Raw genomic sequence first — 23,865 nt, 5'->3', positions numbered from 1 at the left:
ATAGTGAAGACATCAAAACTATGAAGTAACACATATGGAATCATGTAGTAACCAAAAAAGTGTTAAACAAATCACAGCATATTTTATATTTGAGATTCTTCAAATAGCAATACTTTGCCTTGATGACAGCTTTGCACACTCTTGGCATTCTCTCAACCAGCTTGGGGCCAGTGAGGTCCTGTCTATCTGTGGTATGACTGGGGCCAGTGTGGTCCTGTCTGTCTGTAGCCTGACTGGGGCCAGTGTGGTCCTGTTTATCTGTGGTCTGACTGGGGCCAGTGTGGTCCTGTCTGTCTGTAGTCTGACTGAGGCCAGTGTGGTCCTGTCTGTCCGTAGTCTGACTGGAGCCAGTGTGGTCCTGTCTGTCTGTAGCCTGACTGGGGCCAGTGTGGTCCTGTCTGTCTGTAGTCTGACTGAGGCCAGTGTGGTCCTGTCTGTCCGTAGTCTGACTGGGGCCAGTGTGGTCCTGTTTATCTGTGGTCTGACTGGGGCCAGTGTGGTCCTTTTTATCTGTGGTCTGACTGGGGCCAGTGTGGTCCTGTCTGTCTGTAGTCTGACTGTGGCCAGTGTGGTCCTGTTTATCTGTGGTCTGACTGGGGCCAGTGTGGTCCTGTTTATCTGTGGTCTGACTGGGGCCAGTGTGGTCCTGTCTGTCTGTAGTCTGACTGAGGCCAGTGTGGTCCTGTCTGTCCGTAGTCTGACTGGGGCCAGTGTGGTCCTGTCTGTCTGTAGCCTGACTGGGGTCAGTGTGGTCCTGTCTGTCTGTGGTCTGACTGGGTCAAGTGTGGTCCTGTCTGTCTGTGGTCTGACTGGGGCCAGTTTGTTCCTGTCTGTCTGTAGCCTGACTGGGGTCAGTGTGGTCCTGTCTGTCTGTGGTCTGACGGGCCAGTGTGGTCCTGTCTGTCTGTGGTCTGACTGGGGCCAGTTTGTTCCTGTCTGTCTGTGGTCTGACTGGGGCCAGTGTGGTCCTGTCTGTCTGTGGTCTGACTGGGGCCAGTGTGGTGCAGTCTGTGGTTCTGTCTGTCTGTGGTGCTGTCTGTCTGTGATCACTCACGTTTCAGAATGTTCCTCTGCTCCAGTTCCTCAGTACTGGGCCTCTGACTAAGTCGCCTGTGAGGGACAGAGAGGGTGAAGGAAGTGAGACAACACCACTGTGATTTGTTCCCCAAAAGCTTTGTAGGACCAGGATCATTTTAAGTCCTTTGGATGAAAGATGCTTTTAGTGCTACCAAATTTTCGGGAATCTCACACCAGAACAGTTATTTCATATTAGATATAATCTTGATGACAAACAAATACTGTAGGGTTTGGAGACTTGGCTCCATCACATCTCATTATTCTATCCACAACTTTAATAGCCCACCCAGGGTAATGTTATCAACCCCCCACTGATGAGTGGAAACTTAGAAGAAGCCTCGGGTTATAACCACAGCAAGTCATGGTGAATCCCTAAGCCAGAGACACCTACTGCTGCTTCAGACAGTGGTGTGTGTCAGTGTTTCCTCTGGAAACATGTGTAGCAGTGGGGGGAAAAGGAGTGAGGGGAAAAGGTTGCGGAGGGGGATTGAAGAGGGTGGGTCCCTCCTATCATTTTTATGTTGAAGGACTGAGGAGCTCAGTTCTGGTGACTTTTTTAAAAGGATGAATTTTAAAAATTATGCTGACACCATCTAAAATAGAATTTCCACCTCCAGAAATGAGCCCAATAACACATTAGTAAAATGATTTTAATATATTGGGCCATGTACAGTATATATCCTATGCATGGTCCATATTATCAGCTATGCTATTAGCAATAAACATTATCACCTTTATCCCAACTGATGCTGCCAAACGCTAATAAATAGGCTGAAGCATTTACCCTCTTGGCCTAATCATTAGCCAGATCTCAAATGTGATCTTTTAACTAGTTATTATCATATTGATTCATTTTATGTCCCAAAAAACATGCATAAACTCTGAATATGATTTAGGCCTACCTGTTAGGGTAACTTAGGGTAACTTGCCACCTGGGGTAAAAAGCCCCCTGCCTGTACTTCTCACAGAAACCACGTCATGTCACAATTCTTCCCCCAACACTTTCCCTGTTTCCACTACTCTTGCTCAACAAAAAATATCATCTCTCATCACATTTTTTTTAATGTCATTCCAAAGAAATTATTTTGAGGTAGAGAGGCCTACAACTAACCAGTGTTACATTTAGCCCCACTCTCCCCTATGCACACTGGGAATTGCAGAGTGGTATTGTGTAACCATGCGTCTGTTAAAAAGCCCAGGTTTACAATGGCGTATTTCACGCATATTTATGAGTTGAGAAATAAATAAAGTAGGAATGAAAAGCTGGGATTCCCAAACAAAAGCCATTAAAACTGTTGTTTTCACAATTGCAAGAATTGTTGTGCATTGACAACTTGTCAGAATGCATGTTTCCATCCTTGTGGCACTTATAACATGAATGCGCCACGAGAGGAATATTTATTTATCCGACTTGTTAAAAAGATTTATCTAGCCGACTAGGTAAATAGATCAACTATTCTACTATGGGGTTGTTAGATTTTTCCAGTAATTGTTTGTTTTGTTTTCACAGGAATTCATGTTCCATTGTTGCGTGGCGGCAATGATTTTGCCGTTGCGCAGCACCACAGGAAAATGAGTGTAGCGGAAACACCGGTGTGTGTGTGTGTCTGTGTGTGTATATGTGTGCATGACTCCAGGGGTGTACTCTGTACCTCACTAGCTTGGAGTGAATCTGCTGGCGGAGTTCCTGCCTCTCGGTCTCAGAGGTACGAGGCAGGATGTTCTTCTCCTCTAGCTCTCTCTTGCTGGGCCGGTTGCCAAGTCTGATGGCCAGGGTGTCCCTGCGGCGGATCTTACTGGCTAGAGAGCCTACAAAACCAATAATAGTCATGTAAATCCAGCTAGTCCCCCAGTTTTATACTGTAGGAAAGTGTTCTGTGCAGTACTAAGACATATAAAACCTCCCAGAAAGAAACACAGAAGTGACATTGTTTTCAACTGTGTTTTGGTTGTTCCTTGTCCATGTGTCTAGTCCTTGTGTCTTGTCCTTGTTTCATGGGTGTTTTCCGTATTTCTATCACTGTAAAAGTGAAATCTAAGCAAGTCTAAATATCTTATAGAGGGATAATTCACTTAAAATATGTTTCTTTTATTTTTTTACCAAGCAAAATTATCTCACATCATTGGCAGATCATTTTTTGTTGTTAATTAGAAATAAGCAAAATGAAGATATGTTTCAAGATATTTTACCTTAAGACGATTAAAATATATTGGTTAATAAAATCAAATCAGCAAAAAGATCTGCCGTAAGATCATTTAGCTTGGTAAGAAAAGAACAACACTTATTTTAAGTGAATTATCCCTCAATATAAGATATTTAGACTTGCTTAGATTTCACTTTTTGCAGTGAGTGCACTAGTGGCTGTGGATTAATTTGTTGCAAAGGCTGGACAGCATACATGAAGACTGACTGACTAAAGGCTAGAATACAATTAGCTGTAAGCTTCTATATCTGTGACGGATTCCTTACTTGTGGTATACTCGTCCTCCTCATCCTCGTCCTCTTCTTCGTCTCGGTAGAGGATGGGCCCATCTGAGTCGGAGTCGCTGACTATGGAGTGGTAGTCAGACTCCGTAGTACTGTCTGGGATGACTGTAACCTCTGGGCTCTCCAGGTTAACACTGTGGAGCTTCTCACCAATCCCATTGGAAGGCCTGGAATCATATCATCAAAACTCTGATAAAGCGTTCATACTTGATTGATTATTGTCTATTGATTGATTTATCATGTCCATAATGGAAAATGGCGATTAAAAAATGTAGATAAAGGGTGTATAGACCAATACGCTGGTGAAAACAGGCCTTTTCTTTCCCAAAAGGTTTTTCCTCATCAACCTGGCATCATGCAAGATAAACTATCCTATATCCAATGGTTGAAGGCATACTTCACAGACAGGGTTCTGTGACTTACAGCAGGGGTTCCCAAACTTTTCACTTAAGCCCCCCTTCCAGCATTGGGGTACATCCCACGCATGACCAAGTGCAATACCCCTGGCAAATGATCCAGCTTCTCTGGGAGAATAAGTGTATATCAGTAAATTATACAGTACAATATTCCACACAGAATAGCTTATACTTTCAAATACTTGAAATGCACTTGATTTAATTGGCCTTGTCATGTATTGTATTGTCATGTCTTGTCCCTGTGCTTTCTCTTCTCTTCGTTTCCCCCTGCTGGTCGTATTAGGTTTCTTTCTCTCACTCTATCCCTCTCTCTCTCTATCGGTCCGTTCCTGCTCCCAGCTGTTCCTCATTCTCCTAACGACCTTGTTTACTCTCTCACACCTGTCCTCTATTTTGCCCTCTGATTAGGTCTCTATTTCTCTCTCGGTTTCTGCCTCTATCCTTGTCGGATTCTTGTTTGCTGTGCCCTTGTTCCGTCCTGTCGTGTTTTGCCTTATCTTCAGATGCTGCGTGTGAGCAGGTGTCTCTGTCCGCTACGGCCCGCGCCTACCCGAAGGGACCTGCAGCCTGTTGCCGCTTGTCCTGCTATTCTCCTCAACAACTAGAGGATTTATGTTTTCCCTATTTGGACATCTCCTGTGAAGATTGAGGATTATGTTTTCCCTGTTTGGACTTTAATAAACTCAGTTTCTGTTAAGTCGCTTTTGGGTCCTCACTTACCTGCATAACAGAAGAATCCGACCAAGAATGGACCCAGCGACTACGGATCCTCGCTACTCAGCCGTCGAGATCCAGGGAGCGATGCTAGGCAGACACGAGCAGGAATTGTCTGTTGCTCGGCATGCCTTTGAGACCCTGGCCGCTCAGGTCTCCGACCTCTCAAAACATTTTCACAATCTCCGTCTCGATCCACCAGCTACTTCCAGGGCTTCCGGGTCTCCGGAGCCCAGAATTAATAACCCACCGTGTTACTCTGGGCAGCCCACTGAATGCCGCTCGTTTCTCACTCAGTGTGATATTGTGTTCTCTCTCCAGCCCAACACATACTCAAGGGGTAGAGCTCGTATCGCCTACGTCATATCTCTCCTTACTGGACGGGCTCGTGAGTGGGGCACGGCTATCTGGGAGGCAAGGGCTGAGTGTACTAACGAGTATCAGAACTTTAAAGAGGAGATGATACGGGTTTTTGATCGTTCAGTTTTTGGGAAAGAAGCTTCCAGGGCCCTGGCTTCCCTATGTCAAGGTAATCGATCCAAAACGGATTACTCTATAGAGTTTCGCACTCTTGCTGCCTCCAGTGACTGGAACGAGCCGGCGTTGCTCGCTCGTTTTCTGGAGGGTCTCCACGCTGAGGTTAAGGATGAGATTCTCTCCCGGGAGGTTCCTTCCAGCGTGGATTCTTTGATTGAACTCGCCATCCGCATAGAACGACGGGTAGATCTTCGTCACCGAGCTTGTGGAAGAGAGCTCGCGTTAACAGTGTCCCCCCTCTCCGCATCACTACCATCTCCCCCCACTGGCTCAAGTGTTGAGCCCATGCAGCTGGGGGGTATTCGCATCTCGACTAAGGAGAGGGAACGGAAAATCACCAACCGCCTCTGTCTCTATTGCGGTTCCGCTGGTCATTATGTCATTTCATGTCCAGTAAAGGGCCAGAGCTCATCAGTAAGCGGAGGGCTACTGGTGAGCGCTACTACTCAGGTCTCTCCGTCAAGATCCTGTACTACCTTGTCGGTCCATCTACGCTGGACCGGTTCAGCAGCTTCCTGCAGTGCCTTGATAGACTCTGGGGCAGAGGGCTGTTTTATGGACGAAGCCTGGGCTCGGGAACATGACATTCCTCTCAGACAGTTAGGGGAGCCCACGGCCATGTTCGCCTTGGATGGTAGTCCTCTCCCCAGGATATTATGTGAAACGCTACCTTTAACCCTCACTGTTTCTGGTAATCATAGTGATTTTGATTTTTCGTTCACCTTTTACACCTGTTGTTTTGGGTCATCCCTGGCTAGTGTGTCATAATCCTTCTATTAATTGGTCTAGTAATTCTATCCTCTCCTGGAACGTTTCTTGTCATGTGAAATGTTTAATGTCTGCTATCCCTCCTGTTTCTTCTGCCCCTTCTTCACAGGAGGAGCCTGGTGATTTGACAGGGGTGCCGGAGGAATATCATGATCTGCGCACGGTCTTCAGTCGGTCCAGGGCCACCTCCCTTCCTCCTCACCGGTCGTATGATTGTAGTATTGATCTCCTTCCGGGTACCACTCCCCCCCGGGGTAGACTATACTCTCTGTCGGCTCCCGAACGTAAGGCTCTTGAAGATTATCTGTCTGTTGCTCTCGACGCCGGTACCGTAGTCCCATCTTCCTCTCCCGCCGGAGCGGGGGTTTTTTTTGTTAAGAAAAAGGACGGTACCCTGCGCCCCTGCGTGGATTATCGAGGGCTGAATGACATAACGGTGAAGAATCGTTATCCGCTTCCCCTTATGTCTTCAGCCTTCGAGATTCTGCAGGGAGCCAGGTTCTTTACTAAGTTGGACCTTCGTAACGCTTACCATCTCGTGCGCATCAGGGAGGGGGACGAGTGGAAAACGGCGTTTAACACTCCGTTAGGGCATTTTGAATACCGGGTTCTGCCGTTCGGTCTCGCTAATGCTCCAGCTGTCTTTCAGGCATTAGTGAATGATGTACTGAGAGACATGCTGAACATCTTTGTTTTCGTTTACCTTGACGATATCCTGATTTTTTTCACCGTCACTCCAGATTCATGTTCAGCACGTTCGACGTGTTCTCCAGCGCCTTTTAGAGAATTGTCTTTATGTGAAGGCTGAGAAGTGCGCTTTTCATGTCTCCTCCGTCACATTTCTCGGTTCTGTTATTTCCGCTGAAGGCATTCAGATGGATCCCGCTAAGGTCCATGCAGTCAGCGATTGGCCCGTTCCTAAGTCACGTGTCGAGCTGCAGCGCTTTCTCGGTTTCGCAAATTTCTATCGGCGTTTCATTCGTAATTTCGGTCAAGTGGCAGCTCCTCTCACAGCCCTTACTTCTGTCAAGACGTGCTTTAAGTGGTCCGTTTCCGCCCAGGGAGCTTTTGATCTCCTCAAGAAGCGTTTTACATCCGCTCCTATCCTTGTTACACCTGACGTCACTAAACAATTCATTGTCGAGGTTGACGCGTCAGAGGTGGGCGTGGGAGCCATTCTGTCCCAGCGCTCCCATTCAGACGATAAGGTCCACCCTTGCGCATATTTTTCTCATCGCCTGTCGCCGTCGGAACGTAACTATGATGTGGGAAACCGCGAACTGCTCGCCATCCGCTTAGCCCTAGGCGAATGGCGACAGTGGTTGGAGGGGGCGACCGTTCCTTTTGTCGTTTGGACTGACCATAAGAACCTTGAGTACATCCGTTCTGCCAAACGACTCAATGCGCGTCAGGCTCGTTGGGCGTTGTTTTTCGCTCGTTTCGAGTTCGTTATTTCTTATCGTCCGGGCTCTAAGAACACCAAGCCTGATGCTTTATCCCGTCTCTTCAGTTCTTCTGTAGCCTCTACCGACCCCGAGGGGATCCTCCCTGAGGGGCGTGTTGTCAGGTTGACTGTCTGGGGAATTGAGAGACAGGTAAAGCAAGCACTCACTCACACTCCGTCGCCGCACGCTTGTCCTAGGAACCTTCTTTTCGTTCCCGTTTCTACTCGTCTGGCCGTTCTTCAGTGGGCTCACTCTGCCAAGTTAGCTGGCCACCCCGGCGTTCGGGGTACGCTTGCTTCTATTCGCCAGCGTTTTTGGTGGCCTACTCAGGAGCGTGACACGCGCCGTTTCGTGGCTGCTTGTTCAGACTGCGCGCAGACTAAGTCCGGTAACTCTCCTCCTGCCGGTCGTCTCAGACCGCTTTCCATTCCCTCTCGTCCGTGGTCTCACATCACCTTAGACTTTATTACCGGTCTGCCTTCGTCAGCGGGGAAGACTGTTATTCTAACGGTTGTCGATAGGTTCTCTAAGGCGGCTCATTTTATTCCCCTCGCTAAGCTTCCTTCCGCTAAAGAGACGGCACAAATCATCATTGAGAATGTGTTCAGAATTCATGGCCTTCCGTCAGACGCCGTTTCGGACAGGGGTCCGCAATTCACGTCTCAGTTTTGGAGGGAGTTTTGTCGTTTGATTGGGGCTTCCGTCAGTCTCTCTTCCGGTTTTCATCCCCAGTCTAACGGTCAAGCAGAACGGGCCAATCAGACTATTGGTCGCATCTTACGCAGTCTTTCCTTTCGAAACCCTGCGTCTTGGGCAGAACAGCTCCCCTGGGCAGAATACGCTCACAACTCGCGACCGGGCTATCTCCTTTTCAGAGTCGCCTTGGGTACCAGCCCCCTCTGTTCTCGTCCCAGCTCGCAGAGTCCAGCGTTCCCTCCGCTCAGGCTTTTGTTCAACGTTGTGAGCGCACCTGGAAGAGAGTCAGGTCTGCACTTTGCCGTTATAGGGCGCAGACTGTGAGAGCCGCTAATAAGCGTAGGACTAAGAGTCCTAGGTATTGTCGTGGTCAGAAAGTATGGCTCTCCACTCGTAACCTTCCCCTTATGACAGCTTCTCGCAAATTGACCCCGCGGTTCATTGGTCCGTTCCATATTTCTCAGGTTGTTAATCCTGTCGCAGTGCGACTTCCTCTTCCGCGACATCTTCGTCGCGTCCACCCAGTCTTCCATGTCTCCTGTGTCAAGCCCTTTCTTCGCGCCCCCGTTCGTCTCCCCCCCCCCCCCGTCCTTGTCGAGGCCGCACCTATCTACAGGGTCCGGAAGATTATGGACATGCGTCCATAAGGTATTAGGTTTCTTTCTCTCTCTCTATCCCTCTCTCTCTCTATCGTTCCGTTCCTGCTCCCAGCTGTTCCTCATTCTCCTAACGACCTTGTTTACTCTCTCACACCTGTCCCCTATTTTGCCCTCTGATTAGGTCTCTATTTCTCTCTCGGTTTCTGCCTCTGTCCTTGTCGGATTCTTGTTTGCTGTGCCCTTGTTCCGTCCTGTCGTGTTTTGCCTTATCTTCAGATGCTGCGTGTGAGCAGGTGTCTCTGTCCGCTACGGCCCGCGCCTATCCGAAGGGACCTGCAGCCTGTTGCCGCTTGTCCTGCTATTCTCCTCAACAACTAGAGGATTTATGTTTTCCCTGTTTGGACATCTTCTGTGAAGATTGAGGATTATGTTTTCCCTGTTTGGACTTTAATAAACTCCGTTTCTGTTAAGTCGCTTTTGGGTCCTCACTCACCTGCATAACAGGCCTGGTTTGATAGAACAAATAAAATGACCCCAAAAGTGCAGAATTCAAGCTACATCAAGTGTACCTCATATCTCAAATACTTTGAAATATGTCTGCGTTTGATCCAGGTCTGCTTCACTTTATGAATTCAGACCTGCTATATGGAGTCCACAACTCAAAAGCCTTGTAGCAGGGGACAGCTAGAACTAGTTTCCCTTCCATTCCTGCATGTACAATATGACAGAGTGTGTTTCCCGCATATAGATGTAAGACCTTAATTTGAGCCAGTTTGCTACAGCAGGAAAAAAATCTTGCAGCAACAGGAAATGTGAAATGTTATGTGGATTATAATTAATGGACATTTTTGTAGGGGTTGATACATTTTTCGTAAGGGAAAATCAAGTCTGATTTCTAAGTGAAAATTACAAACTTCAGAATACTTTTTAAACCTCAAGTACACTATAAGTTTAAAATGTCCTGCATTGCAGGAAAGTTCTCAAATAACAGGGTGATCAAATTAAGACCCTACATCTGTAGCAGGATGCTCATGATAAACAAGGCCATGCTTAATCAGATGCGTCTCAAAACTCGCAACATTTTCTGATGAATGTCGTTCTCTGAGATGATGAACGAACATTGCCATGCTTCAAATATAGATTTTCAGCAAGCATCTGTTCAGCTGCTCCAGTAGGTGTTTGGAGTACAGTAGCTTGCAGAATACCACAGTACAGCCTGGGAACATACTTCAAATATAATGAGACTTCAACTATATGGTTCAGTCTGCAAGAATGTTCATACAATATAAATGTTATTATAATTATGTTGTTCATACCCTTATGAAGTGGCTTTGTGGCATTGCTGAACAATAACATTTTCTGTGCTGTTTTTTCTCTGTACGAAACCCCATAAAATGGCTTTTCTGCACTAGAGACATACCTCCGATTTTTCTCTAAGTCATGGTCTTCGTCCCCCGACTGTTGCTCATGGTCACCTCCTCCATCTTTCCCAGTCCCCAGGGCTTCCTCCGTGGAGCTCTCACTTTGAGACTCAGTGAAGGAAGTGTCCTCAGTGGTGCTGTTGACAAGTGGTGCTTTCTCTCCAGGGTCCTGAGGGCCAGCACCTGAGGCATTGTCTTTATCCACCCCAGGCAGAGAGGAGTTATCCTGAGCAGCAGGCATGCCCTCTGGGCCAGAAGAGGGATCCTCCTTAACCCCCTGGTTCCCATCCCCAGGACCCGTGAGCCGTCTTTCACCTGAGAGGCTGTCTGTGTCTGGGGAGGCCTTGGGAGCTCCAGAGAAGCGGGAAGGGTCAGTTTCTAGTTGGAGCTCGCGCTTGTTGGTCTTCTCCGTCCCGGTTGGATTGGCAGGCCTGTCCTTCGAGATCTTTGTGGTACACTGTGTGGACGATGAGGACTGGGCCGTGGTCTTGGATGTGCCTCCAGTTTTCTTAGGATGAGAGGATTTGGCTAAGAGGAGAGGAAACTTCATTAGGTTTATTTGAAACAACAGCAAAAACTGGCTGATGTCCTGTTGTATATTATGCCCTTTTGTTTTTACTGTCATTTTAAATGACGAGCCCAGGGACTTCAGATCTGGAACAAATCTGGAACATTAACAGTCAATGATATAACAAATATATATATACGTTCTATAGAATGTTTTGGTCATGTCATAGAAATAGAAGAGTAAAATGATAATAATAATTTGGGTGTATTATAAGCACACCCTCGGAGAGTGGGGTCACGGTCAGGGTCAGGGTAAGCCAGGTTCAGCACAATGAAGAGCTGCTGGCAAAACGCACGAAAGTGCTGTTTGAATGAATGTTTACGCGCCTGCTTCTGCCTATCACCGCTCAGTCAGATACTTAGATACTTGTATGCTTGTATGCTCAGTCAGATTATATGCAATGCAGGACACGCTAGATAATATCTAGTAATATCATCAACCATGTGTAGTTAACTAGTGGTTATGATTGATTGTTTTTTATAAGATAAGTTGAATGCTAGCTGGCAACTTACCTTGGGTTACTGCATTTGCGTAACAGGCAGTCTCCTTGTGGAGTGCAACGAGAGAGAGGCAGGTCGTTATTGCGTTGGACTAGTTAACTGTAAGGTTGCAAGATTGGATCCTCCGAGCTGACAAGGTGAAAATCTGTCGTTCTGCCCCTGAACAAGAACCTGTTGAAGCTATGGGGGCGCTATTTCAATATTGGATAAAAAAACGTGCCCGTTTTAAGCGCAATATTTTGTCACAAAAAGATGCTTGACTATGCATATAATTGACAGCTTTGGAAAGAAAACAGTCTGACGTTTCAAAGATATTTGCAAAGATATTATCTGTGAGTGCCACAGAACTGATGCTACAGGCGAAACCAAGATGAAACTTCAAACAGGAAATGAGCAGAATTTGAGGCTCTGTTTTCCATTGTCTCCTTATATGGCTGTGAATGCGCCCTGAACGAGCCTACACGTTCTGCCGTTTGCCCATGGTGTCTGCAGCATTGTGACGTATTTGTAGACATATCATTGGAAGATTGGCCATAAGAGACTACATTTACCAGGTGTCCGCCCGGTGTCCTTTGTCGAAATTGCTGCGTAATCTACAAGCTGCACGCATTCATCCATGTGATTCAGGGGAGAGAGGAGACTTCCACGAACGATATATCATCGAAGAGATATGTGAAAAACACCTTGAGGATTGATTCTAAACAGCGTTTACCATGTTTCAGTCGATATTATGGAGTTAATTTGGAAGAAAGTTTGGCGTTTTGATGACTGAATTTTCGGGGTTTTTTGGTAGCCAAATGTAACGCAGAAAACAGAGCGATTTCTCCTAAACAAATAATCTTTCAGGAAAAACGGAACATTTGCTATCTAACTGAGAGTCTCCTCATTGAAAACATCCGAAGTTCTTCAAAGGTAAATTATTTTATTTGAATGCTTTTCTGGTTTTTGTGAAAATGTTGCCTACTGAATGCTAACGCTAAATGCTACTAGCTATCAATACTGTTACACAAATGCTTGTTTTGCTATGGTTGAGAAGCATATTTTGAAAATCTGAGATGACAGTGTTGTTAACAAAAGACTAAGCTTGAGAGCTAGCATATTGATTTAATTTCATTTGCGATTTTCATGAATAGTTAACGTTGCGTTATGGTAATGGGCTTGAGGCTGTAGTCACGATCCTGGATCCGGGATGGCTCGACGCAAGAAGCTAACCCACCGTTCCTAGGCCGTCATTGAAAATAAGAATGTGTTCTCAAATGACTTGCCTAGTTAAATAAAGATTTTATTATTATTTTTTTTTAAATCGGCCAAATCGGCTCCCAAAATACCGATTTCCGAAAACCTGAAATCGGCCCTAATTAATCGGCCATTCCGATTAATCGGTCGACCTCTAGAAGCCACTGCTCCAAAACCGCCATAAAAAAGCCAGACTATGGTTTGCAACTGCACATGGGGACAAAGATTGTACTTTTTGGAGAAATGTCCTCTGATCTGATGAAACAAAAATAGAACTGTTTGGCCATAATGACCATCGTTATGTTTGGAGGAAAAAGGGGGATGCTTGCAAGCCGAAGAACACCATCCCAACCGTGAAGCACGGGGGTGGCAGCATCATATTCTGGGGGTGCTTTGCTGCTAGAGGGACTGGTGCACTTCACAAGATAGATGGCATCATGAGACAATAAAATGATGTGGATATATTGAAGCAGCATCTCAAGACATCAGTCAGGAAGTTAAAGCTTGATCGCAAATGGGTCTTCCAAATGGACAATGACCCCAAGCATACTTCCGAAATTGTGGCAAAATGGCTTAAGGACAACAAAGTCAAGGTATTGGAGTGGCCATCACAAAGCCCTGTCTCAATCCCATAGAACATTTGTGGGCAGAACTTGAAAAGCGTGTGCGAGCAAGGAGGCCTACAAACCTGACTCAGTTACACCAGCTCTGTCAGGAGGAATGGGACAAAATTCACCCAACATATTGTGGGAAGCTTGTGGAAGGCTACCTGAAACGTTTGCCCCAAGTTAAACAATTTAAAGGCAATGCTACCAAATACTAATTGAGTGTAAACTTATGACCCACTAGGAATGTGAGGACAGAAATAAAAGCTGAAATAAATCACTCTCCACTATTTTTATTTTTAGTAATTATTATTATTATTTCACATTCTTAAAACAAAGTGATGATCCCAACTGACCTATGACAGGACATTTTTACTAGGATTAAATGTCAGGAATTGTGAAAAACTGAGTTTAAATGTGCAGTTGAAATCAGAAGTTTACATACACCTTAGCCTAAGATATTTAAACTCAGTTTTTCACAATTCCTGACATTTAATCCTAGCACAGATGTCCTACCTGGATTATATTGGAGGCTTCCATTAAAGAACACCCTCTGTGTTCTGTTAGACAAGTAACTCTTTATCCACATTATAGCAGGGTGTGTAAAGCCATAACACATATGTTTTCCAGCAGCAGACTATGATTGATAATGTCAAAAGCCACACTGATGTCTAACAAAACAGCCCCCACAATCTTTTTATCATAAATTTCTCTCAGCCAATCATCAGTCATTTGTGTAAGTGCTGTGGTTGTTGAATGTCCTTCCCTATAAGCGTGCTGAAAGTCTGTTGTCAATTTGTTTACTGTAAAATAGCATTGCATCTGGTCAAACACAATTTTTTCAAAAAGTTTACTAAGGTTTGGTCTTATGCCGATTGGTCGGCTATTTAAGCCATTTAAAGGGGCATTATTGTTCTTAGGTGGGAGAATAACTTTTGCTTCCCTCTAGGCCTGAGGTCACACTCTTTCTAGTAGGCTTCAATTGAAGATATGGCAAATGGGAGTGGCAATATCGTCCACTATTATCCTCAGTAATTTTCTATCCCAGTTGTCAGACCACCAGTGGGTTGCCATTTTTGATAGACAACTATTTTTTCACCTCTTCCACACTCACCTTACAAAGTTAAATATTACTTGTCTTTCATAATTTGGCCAGATATACTTGAATGTGTAGTGCCAGCGTTTGTTGCTGGCATGTCATGCCTAAATTTGCTCATCTGAATGAGAAATCCGATTCAGTGAATGATGGAAGTGGGAATTTGCCCTTTTGCCTCAAATTTCATTTAAGGTGCTCCAAAGGTCATATTGTGGATAGAGGTGGTATTGTGGATACAGGCTGTATTGTGGATAGAGGTCGTACTGTGGATACAGGCCGCATTGTGGATACAGGCCGCATTGTGGATACAGGTCGCATTGTGGATAGAGGTTGTATTGTGGAAACGCCATTTGATAGATATACCGAAGCTATTCAAAACCAAATTAACTACTGTCACTCAACAGGAGAGAAATGTGAACTCAATAAACTGTCACTCAACAAGAGAACAATGTGAACTCAATAAACTGTCACTCAACAAGACAACAATGTGAACTCAATAAACTACTGTCACTCAACAAGAGAACAATGTGAACTCAATAAACTACTGTCACTCAACAAGAGAACAATGTGATCTCAATAAACTACTGTCACTCAACAAGAGAACAATGTGAACTCAATAAACTACTGTCACTCAACAAGAGAACAATGTGATCTCAATAAACTACTGTCACTCAACAAGAGAACAATGTGATCTCAATAAACTACTGTCACTCAACAAGAGAACAATGTGAACTCAATAAACTACTGTCACTCAACAAGAGAACAATGTGAACTCAATAAACTACTGTCCATCAATAAGATAACAATGTAAACTCAATAAACTACTGTCACTCAACAAGAGAACAATGTGAACTCAGTAAACTGTCATCCAACAAGAGAACAATGTGAACTCAATAAACTGTCATCCAACAAGAGAACAATGTAAACTCAATAAACTGTCACTCAACAAGAGAACAATGTGAACTCAATAAACTGTCACTCAACAAGAGAACAATGTGAACTCAATAAACTACTGTCACTCAAAAAGAGAACAATATGAACTCAATAAACTACTGTCACTCAACAAGAGAACGATGCGAACTCAGTTAACTGTCATCCAACAAGAGAACAATGTGAACTCAATAAACTGTCATCCAACAAGAGAACAATGTGAACTCAATAAACTACTGTCACTCAACAAGAGAACAATGTGAACTCAGTTAACTGTCATCCAACAAGAGAACAATGTGAACTCAATAAACTGTCATCCAACAAGAGAACAATGTGAACTCAATAAACTGTCACTCAACAAGAGAACAATGCGAACTCAATAAACTGTCATTCAACAAGAGAACAATATGAACTCAATAAACTACTGTCACTCAACAAGAGAACAATGTGATCTCAATAAACTACTGTCACTCAACAAGAGAACAATGTGAACTCAATAAACTGTCACTCAACAAGAGAACAATGCGAACTCAATAAACTGTCATTCAACAAGAGAACAATATGAACTCAATAAACTACTGTCACTCAACAAGAGAACAATGTGATCTCAATAAACTACTGTCACTCAACAAGAGAACAATGTAATCTCAGTAAACTACTGTCACTCAACAAGAGAACAATCAATAAACTACTGTCAATCAATAAGATAACAATGTGAACTCAATAAACTACTGTCAATCAATAAACTACTGATAACAATGAACAATGAACTCAATAAACTACTGTCAATCAACAAGAGAACAATGTAATCTCAATAAACTACTGTCAATCAATAAGAGAACAATGTGAACTCAATAAACTACTGTCAATCAATAAGATAACAATGTGAACTCAATAAACTACTGTCAATCAATAAGATAACAATGTGAACTCAATAAACTACTGCCACTCAACAAGAGAACATTGCGAACTCAAAGATTACTATAACCAGAGGATAACAATGGACATAAAACAGAAATATGGAGTGCCCAACATATGGCATTTCTTTACAGAAACTCATAAAATACATAGTTTGGCAGGCATGCCCATCACATGTAAACACTATTGGCCCTGAGTAGCATAGTTTATTCTAATGGGGTCAAATGAGACATGTGCACAGACGCAGGCAGGCAGGCAGGCAGGCAGGCAGGCAGGCAGGCAGGCAGGCAGGCAGGCAGGCAGGCAGGCAGGCAGGCAGGCAGGCAGGCAGGCAGGCAGAGCCACGCAGGACCTGGGGAACCAAACGATCCATGAACCAGATCCTCATGCACCAAATACAAAAAGAAACCACATGAGCACGGATTCTCAGAGGCAGACAGTAGAAAGACAGCAGGCAGACAGCAGGCAGGCAGCAGGAAGACAGCAAGTAGACAGCAGGCAAACAACAGACAGACGCAGGCAGGCAGAAGGAAGGCAGCAGGAAGGCAGCAGGCAGAGAGGCAACAGGCAGGCAGCAGGCAGACAGCAAGCAGGGGAACACAAATGGGACACATTGTCTCATTGTAGTGCTCTGCTGTGTAAAAGTCTTTGCAGGCAACATTCTGTACACACTCTTCTCACTTCCCTTTTTGCTACAAAAAAACTAACTTTCCACTACTGTAAATCCTCAGCCTATTCTAGTATGGACACTACCATTCATTCCTGAGGGGGGACAAGGATGGATGGACTGATGGACGGAGGGAGACCTTCCACATGCGAAGACGGGTTTTGCATGCAAACAGGCTTCTCTCTCTCTCCCAACCAACCAGCACCACTGATACTCACCGCTCCCACGGTAATTGTTTCGAGGGTTTTGTTTGTGGGACAGAGCAGTATCTTGCTTGCCTGTGCTTTTGGCCAGCTTTTTACCGCCCATGGTTCCGTCCCTGCGCCCTGCTGTAACCCCACCAGCTGATTTGGGAGGTGCAGTGGTAGGGCTTTTATGGGGGGCTTCCCGCGTTCTGGCCTGGTTCTGGCCTGGTTCCCATTTGGAGTAGCTTTGTTATCATTTTTCACTATGAGGGTAGAGGAGGGGGAGCAGAGCAACCTCTCCTGTCATTTACCAACACCCAGATGGAGGGAGTCAGACAGACACAGTCTCACTAATAATCATAAAAGTGGTGAACATAAAGTCGTTGCATTATGTGCATATCGGAGGAATGAAGAAAGGTCTAACAAACCCTTATGTTGTGACCTGACCTCCAACCTAACGTGCGTTTACAGTGCCATGCAAAAGCATTCACCCCTGTTGGCATTTTTCCTATTTTGTTGCATTACACCCTGTAATTTAAATATATTTTTATTTGGATGTCATGCTATGGACATACATAAAATAGTCCAAATTGGTGAAGTGAAAAGAAAATGTTAAAAAATTAAAAGCTGAAAAGTATTGACCCCCTTTGCTATGAAGCCCCTAAATAAGACGCTAAATAAGATCTGGTGCAACCAATTACCTTCAGAAGTCACATAATTAGTTAAATAAAGTCCACCTAAGTGTCCCATGATCTTAGTCGATAGATACACACATTTTCTGAAAGGCCCCAGAGTCTGCAACACCACTAAGCAAGGTGTACCACCAAGCATGCGGCTCCATGAAGACCAAGGAGCTCTCCAAACAGGTCAGGGACAAAGTTGTGGAGAAGTACAGATCAGGGTTGGGTTATAAAATAATATCTGAAACTTTGAACATCCCATGGAGCACCGTTAAATCCATTATAAAAAAATGGCACCACAGCAAACCTGCCAAGAGAGGGCCGCCCACCAAAGCTCACGGACCAGGCAAGAAGGGCATTAATCAGGGAGGCAAAAAAGAGGCCAAAGATAACCCTAAAGGAGCTGCAAAGCTCCACAGCAGAGATTGAGTATCTGTCCATAGGACCACTTTAAGTTGTACACTCCACAGAGCTGGGCTTTATGGAAGAGTGGCAAGAAAAAAGCAATTGCTTAAGAAAAAAATAAGCAAACAGGTTTGGTGTTCGCCAAAAGGCATGTTGGAGACAATGAGGAATACCTATGTAGGAATGCTTCGATGTTCATCGATTACAGCTCAGCATTTAGCACCATAGTACCCATAGTACCCTGGGTCTCGACCTTGCCCAGTGCAACTGGGTCCTGGACTTCCTGACGGGCCACCCCCAGGTTGTGAGGGTAGGTAACAACATCTCCACCCCGCTGATCCTCAACACTGGGGCCCCACAAGGGTGCGTTCTCAGCCCTCTCCTGTACTCCCTGTTCACCCATGACTGTGTGGCCATACATGCCTCCAACTCAATCATCAAGTTTGCAGACGACTCTACAGTGGTAGGCTTGATTACCAACAACGACGAGACGGCCTACAGGGAGGAGGTGAGGGCCCTCGGAGTGTGGTGTCAGGAAAATAACCTCACACTCAATTTCAACTAAACAAAGGAGATGACTTCAAGAAACAGCAGAGGGAGCAGCCCCCTATCCACATCGACGGGACAGTAGTGGAGAAGGTGGAAAGTTTTAAGTTCACATCACGGAAAAACTGAAATAGTCCACCCACACAGACAGCATGGTCTCTTCAACCTCAGAAGGCTGAAAAAACACTCACAAACTTTTACAGATGCACAATTGAGAGCATCTTGTCGGGCTGTATCACCGCCTGGTACGGCAACTGCTCCAGCCTCAACCGCAAGGCTCTCCAGAGGGTAGTGAGGTCTGCACAACGCATCACCGGGGGCAAACTACCTGCCCTCCAGGACACCTACACCACCCGATGTCACAGGAAGGCCAAAAAGATCATCAAGGACAACAACCACCCGAGCCACTGCCTGTTCACGCCGCTATCATCCAGAAGGCGAGGTCAGTACAGGTGCATCAAAGTGGGGACCGAGAGACTGAAAAACAGCTTCTATCTCAAGGCCGTCAGACTGTTAAACAGCCATCACTAACATTAAGGGGCTGCTGCCAACATACTGACTCAACTCTAGCCACTTTAATAATAAAAAATTGGATGTAATAAATGTATCACTAGCCACTTTAAACAATGCCACTTTATATAATGTTTACATACCCTACATTACTCATCCCATATGTATATACAGTACTCTATACCATCTACTGCATCTTGCCTAGGCTGTTCGGCCATCACTCATTCATATATTCTTATGTACATATTCTTATTCATTCCTTTACACTTGTGTGTATAAGGTAGTTGTTGTGAAATTGTTAGGTTAGATTATTTGTTAGCTATTACTGCCTGGTCGGAACTAGATGCACAATCATTTCGCTACACTCGCATTAACATCTGCTAACCATGTGTATGTGACAAATAAAATTTGATATGATTTGAGAAGATACTCTGGTTAGATAAGAACACGATCATGCTGTGGGGATGTTTTTCATCGGCAGGGACTGGCAAACTGTTCAGAATTGAAGGAATGATGGATGGTGCTAAATACAGGGAATTCTTGAGGGAAACCTGTTTCAGTTTCAGTCTTCCAGAGATTTGAGACTGGGACGGAGGTTCACCTTCCAAAATAACAATTTAAGTCCATGTTGTAAAGGCAACAAAATAGGAAAAATGCCAAGGGGGGTGAATAATTTCGCAAGCCACTGTATATCGGTATGAAGGTATGAAGAAAGGTCTAACAAACCTATGATGTGACTTGACCTCTAACCTAACGTGTGTGTTTATATCAGAGGGGACAAAAGTAGAAGACAAATGTCCATCTAGTATGGACTTATAAAGTATATCTTATGGGGTCAACATAGGAGAATGTCTCTCCACATTCTTACTCATATGAGCTGTCACGACCATGCTCCCGATGCATTCATTAAAGCAGCACATTATTATTGCCAGGCAGTGCCCTCAGTGCTCGGGCACTGTAGATGAGGCATAGTCTGAGTATCTGCCCTGACAGGGCGCCAAATGGCTCTGTAATGAACTGAGAACTCAATTGAATCAGATTTCCTGACCTGCATTGACCAGCTGAACCACTCTGAATGTGTCGTTGGAGAGAGATCTAGCCGGTCATTCCAGTTTGTCTTTGGTCTTAAGTGGGGAGCAGTGGAGAGGCTTACTATTGAGCTGAAGAGGCCAGAGCTCTGGCTCCAGTGGTATGATCAGTAAGAGTACAGAAGGCATTTGATCATTGCAGAAGTGACAGACTCCTTTGACCTGCAGGTCTTAAGAATAGGAGATTTCTACTCTTTAATTTCCCTATTCAAGCATCAAGGGGATTTAACATAGAAGGTGTATCTGGATACATTCTGCTGGAGTGTGCAGCCTTGTGCCAATCAGCCATCTGCTAAAAGATGAACAGCGATGGAGACATCTTAATGGATATGGGGTGGAAAAACCAATACAAATTCAATTGAGAAACCCCCACAACACGTTAAAAGCTTCAGATGGCAATACTCCTGCAGGTCTAACAGGGTAATATTGGCCATCAGTGGATGGGTTATTGCTCTGTTCAGACTCATGCTTGGAGGTCAAAGCCAAAATAGGAAAAGCTAGTGGACACATTATTCAATCAAACACTGAATGGATTTAGACCATGCCATTTCATTTAGCTTTGGCCTGCTTGCAGACAAACATGTTCAAAGCATTCCAGTATACCTGCTTTGTCTTCAGAATTCTCTAACTCTTCGGTCTTCTTCTCTGAAGGCATTTCAGGAGACTCTATGTCAACTTTGACCTCCTCTGACCCCAGACTAAGCATGGCGTGGCCATTTAGAGTTTCAGGGTTCACTGGGTCCTCTGGTCCTAAGGAAACATTTAACATTTAGCAGGGGGTGATATGAAGCTATTTTACATCCACTCAGTATACAGTACACACGAGGAATACAAGGAGGCTTCTGGCTTGAGACATTTACGTTTACCATGAGATAAACTCCCTTACGAACAAAATGTATTTTTCATCCTTGCAGATTTGAAGTAATGTTAAATTAGAATGTAACAATGTAGGGGGAAGGGGATGTTAGTGAGGGCAGCAATAGAGTCCTCTCCTGGGCCTCATTACTCTTGCTCTTCAGTGACTACCAGGAGGACAAACAACTTAGATGGTACTGCAGTTTGGGTTTCTTCCCCATCGTAGCAACAGCTAACATCAGGGAGTTTTCCACTGGTTATAAAAACACTAACTTGTTGATTCAGGTAAATTGTTAGTAGAGGACAGCAGCTCTTGTGAGAGTGGTTTTTGGCATGACAATGCCACAGACGGAAACAGGGGGTTGGGGGAGGGCCTTAAACAAATGCACACTGTTAATTACATTAATTTTCCCACCGTAACTCTCACCTTGATCAGGAATGAGGACTCCTCGTCTTATCAGCTCCTCTCGACTTTGCCTCGTGGAGATTTTCCTCTCCAGAACTATGGAGATGAGCAAGGCAGAGTTAATCATTGGCCAGATGTAGTCATTCATTTTGTGATCTTTGCAATGACAGGGTAGGATATTACCCAGTGTACACACACACACACACACACACACACACACACACACACACACACACACACACACACACACACACACACACACACACACACACACACACACACACACACACACACACACACACACACACACACACACACACACACACACACACACACACACACACACACACACACACACACACATGTACGGCAGGGCTTTAAAAAAAGTCCAGGAAACATTACACAGAAGAATACAACTAGAACAGACCATGTGACAGATGGACAGCTTAGGGTCATGGAGCCATGATGCAGTAGGGAAAGTAGACCATTAAATATGTAAATTCTGTCAAAAAAATTATAATAACAGCATTTGTGTTCAAAAGTCGATTATCACACCAAGAGATAAATGTGAGAAGGCCTTCCTACTACTAGCCAGACAGGTATGACACAGACGACAGAATTGGGTTCCAGTAGTATTGTTTTCCTTTAAATAGCTGTCCGACCCAGCTGGCATTCAGACAGGCTCAATCAAATGGTCAAACTATTTGAAATAAAACAAACTATTTGAAGCCAGGTCTAGTATGACATGAATAGCTCAACATGATTGCATATGATGATCAGATATCACTTCATTTAGTTCTGTGTTACATCATACATAGTACAGAAACAGTGGAGGATGCTTGAGAAATGAAACCCATGATTACACTCACTCCTGTCAAACCTGCCTGCTGATATTCTTATAATCAAGCTTCAAATTTGTACATAAATGTCAAATCCACAAGATATACTTTAGTTAGGGTATATACTATGTAGTTTGCCCGGCATGGCAGAGTCACGCAAGATGCAAACCAATAGATTCAAACTTTGCGGGGATGTTAATCATGTGAGGGGATAGCGAATGGCACAAGTTTCACGTCATGTTTGGCATGAAAACATGTGGAATGACAACGATGAAAGAGTTGGCTACAGCATAATACATGAAAACATGTGGAATGACAACGATGAAAGAGTTGGCTACAGCATAATACATGAAAACATGTGGAATGACAACGATGAAGGAGTTGGCTACAGCATAATACAGCATAATACATGAAAACATGTGGAATGACAACGATGAAGGAGTTGGCTACAGCATAATACAGCATAATACATGAAAACATGTGGAATGACAACGATGAAGGAGTTGGCTACAGCATAATACATGAAAACATGTGGAATGACAACGATGAAGGAGTTGGCTACAGCATAATACAGCATAATACATGAAAACATGTGGAATGACAACGATGAAGGAGTTGGCTACAGCATGAAAACATAATGAAGCAGCATAATACATGAAAACATGTGGAATGACAACGATGAAGGAGTTGGGAATGACTACAGCATAATACATGAAAACATGTGGAATGACAACGAGTGAAGGAGTTGGCTACAGCATAATACATGAAAACATGTGGAATGACAACGATGAAGGAGTTGGCTACAGCATAATACATGAAAACATGTGGAATGACAACGATGAAGGAGTTGGCTACAGCATAATACAGCATAATACATGAAAACATGTGGAATGACAACGATGAAGGAGTTGGCTACAGCATAATACAGCATAATACATGAAAACATGTGGAATGACAACGATGAAAACATGAAAACATGGGAATGACAACGATGAAGGAGTTGGCTACAGCATAATACATGAAAACATGTGGAATGACAACGATGAAGGAGTTGGCTACAGCATAATACATGAAAACATGTGGAATGACAACGATGAAGGAGTTGGCTACAGCATAATACATGAAAACATGTGGAATGACAACGATGAAGGAGTTGGCTACAGCATAATACATGAAAACATGTGGAATGACAACGATGAAGGAGTTGGCTACAGCATAATACATGAAAACATGTGGAATGACAACGAAGAAGGAGTTGGCTACAGCATAATACATGAAAACATGTGGAATGACAACGATGAAGGAGTTGGCTACAGCATAATACAGCATAATACATGAAAACATGTGGAATGACAACGATGAAAGAGTTGGCTACAGCATAATACATGAAAACATGTGGAATGACAATGATGAAGGAGTTGGCTAGTGTGGAATGACAACTGAAGGAGTTGGCTACAGCATAATACATGAAAACATGTGGAATGACAACGATGAAGGAGTTGGCTACAGCATAATACATGAAAACATGTGGAATGACAACGATGAAGGAGTTGGCTACAGCATAATACATGAAAACATGTGGAATGACAACGATGAAGGAGTTGGCTACAGCATAATACATGAAAACATGTGGAATGACAACGATGAAGGAGTTGGCTACAGCATAATAC

General features: G+C 44.2%; 1 protein-coding gene across 6 annotated transcripts in view; it reads right to left on the bottom strand.

Annotated features, from left to right (window-relative positions):
* Window positions 1-23,865, bottom strand: part of LOC124038617 (phosphatase and actin regulator 2-like) — an 87,137-nt gene that overhangs the window by 6,268 nt on the left and 57,004 nt on the right. For 5 of the 6 annotated variants that reach the window (XR_006839381.1, XM_046354683.1, XM_046354681.1 and 2 more), the window contains exons 3-8: window positions 21,378-21,452; window positions 20,699-20,845; window positions 10,161-10,689; window positions 3,548-3,732; window positions 2,730-2,886; window positions 1,055-1,110 (exon numbers count right to left, since the gene is read on the bottom strand). Coding sequence is in view for 5 of the 6 variants with exons in the window: in XM_046354683.1 (XP_046210639.1) it covers window positions 1,055-1,110; window positions 2,730-2,886; window positions 3,548-3,732; window positions 10,161-10,689; window positions 20,699-20,845; window positions 21,378-21,452 (1,149 nt within the window). In the remaining variant the exon portion in view is untranslated. The remainder of the gene's footprint in view (window positions 1-1,054; window positions 1,111-2,729; window positions 2,887-3,547; window positions 3,733-10,160; window positions 10,690-20,698; window positions 20,846-21,377; window positions 21,453-23,865) is intronic. The other variant, XM_046354682.1, reaches the window with a different exon arrangement.

The sequence above is a fragment of the Oncorhynchus gorbuscha genome, linkage group LG06 (assembly GCF_021184085.1).
Source record: "Oncorhynchus gorbuscha isolate QuinsamMale2020 ecotype Even-year linkage group LG06, OgorEven_v1.0, whole genome shotgun sequence".
Lineage (NCBI taxonomy): Eukaryota > Metazoa > Chordata > Actinopteri > Salmoniformes > Salmonidae > Oncorhynchus > Oncorhynchus gorbuscha.
Note: the sequence above shows the minus strand (reverse complement) of the source record. Positions and strands in the feature narration are given on the sequence as shown.